This window comes from Camelina sativa, chromosome 20, assembly GCF_000633955.1.
Source record: "Camelina sativa cultivar DH55 chromosome 20, Cs, whole genome shotgun sequence".
Lineage (NCBI taxonomy): Eukaryota > Viridiplantae > Streptophyta > Magnoliopsida > Brassicales > Brassicaceae > Camelina > Camelina sativa.
Window position 1 is genome coordinate 28,133,338 of NC_025704.1, and position 6,423 is coordinate 28,139,760.

The window sequence follows — 6,423 nt, forward strand, 5'->3', positions numbered from 1 at the left end:
CAAGAATTTATCGTCGAATGAGTGGTATCACCTGTGCAAAACGTGCAACAGAGAAATCCTTTCTGACATAGTAGTAGGAGAAGTTTCCAAAACCAGTCATCCAAACATAAGCAGCAATAAAGATACGGATTGCGTTGTATAACTCAGTCGCAGCAAAGTAGTGATACATTAAGAACAAAACCTGATAAAAAAAGAAGGACATGAGAACACAATGTCAAAAGCAGCTACAAGAGCTGCAATATAGTAGTAACCTATGGCAAAGAACAGAATGATTATATATTAAATAAATAAGAGAAACTTGCCTGCATCCATCCTTTCCACTCTTCAGTTTGGTGGCGATTAAGGTAAAGAATGGATTTCCCAGTTATAGGTGACTTGTCATTGTGCTTTCTGAGAGATGTCATGGCTGATACTATGATGAGAAGAACGTAGAGAAAAAGGAAAAGGTCGCGGTTGTAATTCTGTCAAAGAAAACCCCAAGTCCCATGAGCAAAACAAATATAATACTTACATGGATTTGAACATACAAAGCTAGTGAAATACAAGGGTACCTTGGTAGAATCTCCAAGCAATTCCGTGCGGTCACAGATGTAGAAATAGATTAGAATTGCTCCAAACTCCGACCTAGGTATGATTATGAATGTTAATATAAGATAACGAACAATGAGATGATCACTTCTTGAGGTAGCTTTCACTTACATTGCTCTCAGCGTTGCACGGTGTTCCAGCAAAAACGAATCTTCCATACACAAAAACCTGTGATTCGACAAAATCAAAACACACCTAAGCATGAGAACTCTTGAAGAATCGTAATAAACAAACTAGAATACTTGAGAGCTGGTAGTAACAACGACCTAATGATGTTTGTTCTGATGGATGAATTATGAAACCGTAAAGATGTCGATCGGGAAAGACCTCCCTCCAACAAGTCAGCTTTGTCATCGTCCTTCTCTGCTACGTCTCCCAATTCAACCAGATTATTATCTGAGTGACTGCATTACAAGAATGCAACTCTCCTTTCAAGACTAGATCGGAAGAGAGGGAGCACAATAGAGGGAGACCTTTTATGGCTAAACACTGCTACATTATTGAGAGTGTCACGTTGCAAGAACTTACGGTTTTAAGGGAACCCAAGATTTCCTGTACTCAAGTAGCTCTGAGTATATCCAACCAACAAAAATTGGGATTACTCCAAGCAGAAAAGATACCTACAAAGGTTTCACTAACAAAGTTAAATCTTGTAGATGGTGGTCAGTCTCCAGCCAACTCTAAACAATTCAAAGCTAATCATAAAGAAAGACTCAAATTTTCATGGATTTGCTAGACTTGATCATTTAGTATTCATGATCCATCATTGACAGGATACTTTCAAGGAAGCTGATGAGAGAACAAGGAACCTGTTTCTAAGGTTTCCTCCCACTAAAAAAATGGCTGCTTTCACGAGATCACAGTCACAAATCCTTCAATTCAAAATACCCAACTCTATAAATTCTAGAAAAAATAATGACCCTAAATCCAATAGCACTGAGAATTTTCAATTTTGGAAAGCAATGAATCGAAATTAGTAGCAAATAATTCAGTAGGGAGTGGTTCCAAAGAGTATCTCGAGAAATTGTACCTGGCCCGGCGTGATTGGTCCCGGATCCACCATTTTTAGCAATCTCTCTGTTTAAAGCTTCAGAACTGTAAATGGTTAACAGATACTAAAAACGAAGTAACAAAAATTTCAGAGACAATCTCAAAGATTTGAAATTATCAGAGATTGAGACGCAAGTTGACTGAATAATAATAAAAAAGAAACTCAACGAAGAGAGAAGACGAAGATGGTGGTCATCTGTTATCGAGAGAGATAGTGATCTCTAGCAGACGATCATAATAAATAGTATCACCCCCAGAGAGAGAGAGATGTGAAAGTGTTTGCTTGAAGAAGAGATTAAAAAAAGGGGTTCGGAGAGCCGTCGTTTTCGATCGCCGGCGACTGATTTTTTTTCCGAGCAAGATTGGTCTCTCTCTGGCTTGAGAGATGACAGTGACTGACTCCTCTACAATATTTTTCCTTGTCCACTCAATTAGTAAAGTTTTTTTTTATTTTATTTTAATCATAACGGAAAAAAACACTTAAAATATTTACAGAGATGAAGTGTTTTTAAATATTTCAGTTAAACTAGTTTTTTCTTTTTTTTTCTTTTTTTGACAAACAGTTAAACTAGTTTATTTAGTGAGCAATCGAAAAAAATAAATAAAAATATTTAGTCTAATTTCGATCGTAGACAACATTATAACTGCTTGTGTTTGACTATGTCAAAATTATTGAAATGCAAATCCTACAAATTTATATCATGTGATCACAACTATATAACAAGTTGGATTTTGAAGTTTCTCTAGACCCAAAAATGATTTAAACTTCTTCAAGTGACAACTATAACAACTTCGAATACATTTTGGGTGTAGAGGAGGAACTTCAGGGCATCATTACTGGAGTAACGGCCCAACGTTTTTCAAAAAAATAAAAGAAATTATTTTTTTACAAATTATTATTATTTATTTATTTATTTATTAGCTGTCCCAATAAGCAAATAACATCTGCCTTATTTGTTATGAGAACCGATTCTCAAGTCACTATGGGAAGAAACGTTTCCCCCTTTTTTTCTTCTTTCTCTTTCTTTTATTGTTTTTTTAATAAAAGTAATGGTAAGAGAATCTACCAGTGTAGATGGTCTCAGAAAAGAAAAAACAAAAAAAAACTCTAGATGAAATATACAGTTTGATTTGGTGGATTTGAAATTTTGTGGGAATAATTTGTTATGATGTTAAAACTTAAAAGAGAAGAAAAAGAAAACAAAAAAACACATACAACAAATTTCTCGTATTATCTCTTCTTCTGACAATATGGAAAATGCCATGAACACCATCTTCGTATAATTTGATTATACTATTGTGGTTAGTGCCTTAGAGCATGTTTATCGGTGGGTTTGAGTAAGGGGAGTTCATAATTTTTTTATGAATTAATTGTGTACTGTTTGGAATATAAGAACTCATGATCTCTTAGATAAAATTTTCTCATTTATTGGTAGGTTCTTATTTTAGGTCTCTTATTTTTGAAAATATTGTTTTTTAAAATTTAAAAATTTTAAATAGAATAGAAGTGATATAAATGTGTAAACATTTAAGGTTTTCTAAAATTAGAAAATATTCTATTTTAATTAATTTTCAAACATACAAAACATAATAAAAACAATAATACATATTACAACAGAAGTGTAATTTATAAATAGAGAGAATGATTAATTTTAATACTGATTTGCTCCAAATTTTGCCCAAATATTCTCCACCAAATCATCTTGCAAGCGTTTAATTTGCTTTAGATAGTGGCAAAATCAAAAATATTTTGGATCTTGTTTTGGTAAATAAATAGGCGTTGACAAATAAACCAGCTTGTTTGAATCTGTGTAAAGAGGATCAACTGTGTTTGTTGAACAATAGGATTCACTAACGAATCTGCTTCTTTGAATCTTGTATGTAACCTAAAGCCATTGTATTGCATTTGGATCGCACTGAATGCAAATGTTTTCATTTGTAAGGCTTTTTATGTTTTTGGTTGAGGGCTAAATAGATTCAAGAGTCAGTCAAAATGCTTACATAAAGAGAGAGAGAGAGGAAGCAAATAAACCAGCTTCGTTAGAATCTGTGAGGACTGCTCTGTTGAAGGTCAATGACCCGAATGTAAGTCGCGGGTGTTGTAGTACAAGTTTCCTTGTTGATCAGGCGCCAAAACCTTGGCCTTGAAATCGTCCTGTCTTCTCTTGAAATCTTTGTGGATCCAATACGCAAGCATCAAGTAATCTTTCTCGGCGCCATGAAACCAGAATCCCTCCTACACATAATAAAAATAGACAACCAGTCAGTGTGTCATGAAGAATCTCCAAAACAATATAACAAATCTGGTTGAAGTAACAAACAAACCTTAACAGCAGGGGCACCACCGCCTCCTCCTCCAGCGGATGGAGCAGAAGCCATAGCAACACCACGACCACCAGACGGCACTGAAGCAAGCTTCTCCCTTCCAGCAGCAATTAGCTCAGTTAAGTCTTTTCCTTTCACTTCCTTCAACAAAAGCTCAATCTGAGAGTCCTCTGTATCAGCACTAACTGCAAAAAATCAAACACAACAACAAAACCACATTCAATCAATCAATTAAAACCACCCCCAATTACAATCATCCCTAACTAAATCCCTCTCTGATCCTTTAAAAGCATACATGAACTAACTAAACCACACAACAACAGATGCCTCTTATTCAATTACCTTGCAAGCTTTCACTTAAACAACTTCCACATTTGTAGCAAACATATGCGATTGGTAGTTAAACCAACAACTCTCATTAACTAGAGTAACCATGTATAAACTCGAATTGTCCTCCTACAATTTTTTAAAAAAAAAATCGAATGCTTAAAAATTCGAAGTGACTACAAAAGAAATGAACCTGATCTAAGAATATCCTTGATATCAGAACTGGTTGGGGAAGCTTTCCCACTCAAAACGGCGAGCAAAACTCCGATTGATTCAATCTCCTCTGATTGATTAGACTCCGAATTCAATCTCGTCCAAGTTCAATCTCCTTCAGACTCCTCTCATTCCATCTCCAACGATTCCGACCGATTCAATCTCCTCAGATTGAGAGGTTCGCGACAGAGAGCGAGAGAGAGAGGAAGAGAAAGAACACGATCAGGCCAAAAAAAATTTTTGTTCTCAATCTTCACCTTCTCTATTTTACTTTCGTCCAACCAAACATCAACATGTGGCGTCTCTTACACCCAAAGAAAATCTACTATATAAGAAGATCTCTTCGGTTTTTTATTTCTTTCTGATTTATTTTTTCTCCAAAAAATACATAAAACCCCACTAACAGCCCCTTATATCCCACCGATAAACATGGTCTTAGTGGATCAAACATGCCCTGAACTCAAGATGGACTTGTCAAGCAACTAATCCGGTCACATCACATTCCTTACATGATACTCCAGGAAGGATAATGTGTCCTTTATATAATAAGATAATTTTTTTGTTTTTTTGCTAAACAAAATATAAAGTATAATATTACATCTATCTAATATACGTACGACCAAACTCGTTAGGTTGCTTCCTTAATTCTCACGCATAATTAATTTGCGGTCGGACGCATGAGACATACCAAGATAAAAATGAATTTCCTACTAAAACCTCAATTATTTGTTGAGATGAGTGAGTGATCATGTGGTACATCAACATATTGCAAAGGTACATCGTGCATTTTAACTATATTTGATCGTACGTATTGGTTGGATCGTACATTTTTGGTGGGGTTGTGATCAAATATAGTTAAGTTCGATCTAACTCTCTAGTCTAAATTTAGTTTCAAATACCCAAAAAAAAGTTTTCTTTAAGATATGATGTTATTTCCTTTTCCTCGTTAGTATATAAAGCAAAAAAAGAGGAAAAAGAGAGACCCAAGAAGGATCGTCTATGCTTCTATAGACATGTAACAAAATTACTTCAAGAAAAGAAATTATTTTTATAAGTCGAAAGGGCTCCATATTTATCCTATAGCTAGTTACAAAAACATGTATATACATATACATGCAAAAATAAATAACACTATCACTTATTATTATGCATCCGAATTGTTTCTATATTATACATAATTATTATTTATATCGTCAATGCTCTTGTTTGAAGAAAACCGAAGGAAACATCTCCTTCAAGAGATCGAACTCACTCTCCTGCTGATGAAATCCCTGTTGCTGTTGTTGATGATAAGTAGGGTTCACGTTCACACTAGCGTATGGCACACGGAAGAGATCATCATTTGAGAAGCTTCTTGGAGTATTCATTATGAGGTCGGAGAATACTGGAGACGAAGATGGGTTGTAATCTGATGCGGTGGTTCCAGAGAACATTGCCGTCCGGCGATTGGTCGGGATCGGGTGGTTGTGCTGACTCTCGTAAGTTGTGATCACGACCGTTGGATCTTGGTAGGATCTCTCCACTCTCTTCTTCACGTTACATTTCTGCGTCGTGCATCTATAGTAACTCCTGTTCGCGTAATTGAGAGTATAGTATATTGTTTTAGCATGTGACTTGTAATTATAATGTTAGTTACATTTTTTTTTTTTTTTTAATTTTCTTCGTTGTTAATTAAAATATAGACTGAAAAACAAAATTGATAAGACTTTTCAAACAATGTCATAAATATTTCTTTATCGATGTGTATTGAATGATAAAAAAAAAAAACTAAAAGTTTTAGAAGGATAATTATATTGAAATAAATCGTTTTATAAAAATAAATATAATAATTATTAAGGACCGATAAAATTACCTCGGATAAGGACTGTTTTTTACTGCTTTTTGGCCGTACTTTCTCCAACGATAGCCGTCTTCGAGATG

At 34.8% G+C, this 6,423-nt stretch overlaps 2 protein-coding genes across 2 annotated transcripts in view; both read right to left on the bottom strand.

Moving 5' to 3' along the window:
- LOC104772900 (protein REDUCED WALL ACETYLATION 1-like) overlaps positions 1–2,061 on the bottom strand; it is a 5,009-nt gene extending 2,948 nt beyond the window's left edge. The window contains exons 1-7 of the mRNA XM_019241974.1: positions 1,619–2,061; positions 1,117–1,208; positions 855–992; positions 700–756; positions 552–624; positions 303–461; positions 10–181 (exon numbers count right to left, since the gene is read on the bottom strand). Coding sequence (XP_019097519.1) covers positions 10–181; positions 303–461; positions 552–624; positions 700–756; positions 855–992; positions 1,117–1,208; positions 1,619–1,651 — 724 coding nt within the window. The 5' untranslated portion in view covers positions 1,652–2,061. The remainder of the gene's footprint in view (positions 1–9; positions 182–302; positions 462–551; positions 625–699; positions 757–854; positions 993–1,116; positions 1,209–1,618) is intronic.
- LOC104771897 (probable WRKY transcription factor 8) overlaps positions 5,528–6,423 on the bottom strand; it is a 5,039-nt gene continuing 4,143 nt past the window's right edge. Inside the window, exons 3-4 of the mRNA XM_019241715.1 lie at positions 6,356–6,394; positions 5,528–6,072 (exon numbers count right to left, since the gene is read on the bottom strand). Of these exons, the coding sequence (XP_019097260.1) occupies positions 5,697–6,072; positions 6,356–6,394 (415 nt within the window). The 3' untranslated portion in view covers positions 5,528–5,696. The remainder of the gene's footprint in view (positions 6,073–6,355; positions 6,395–6,423) is intronic.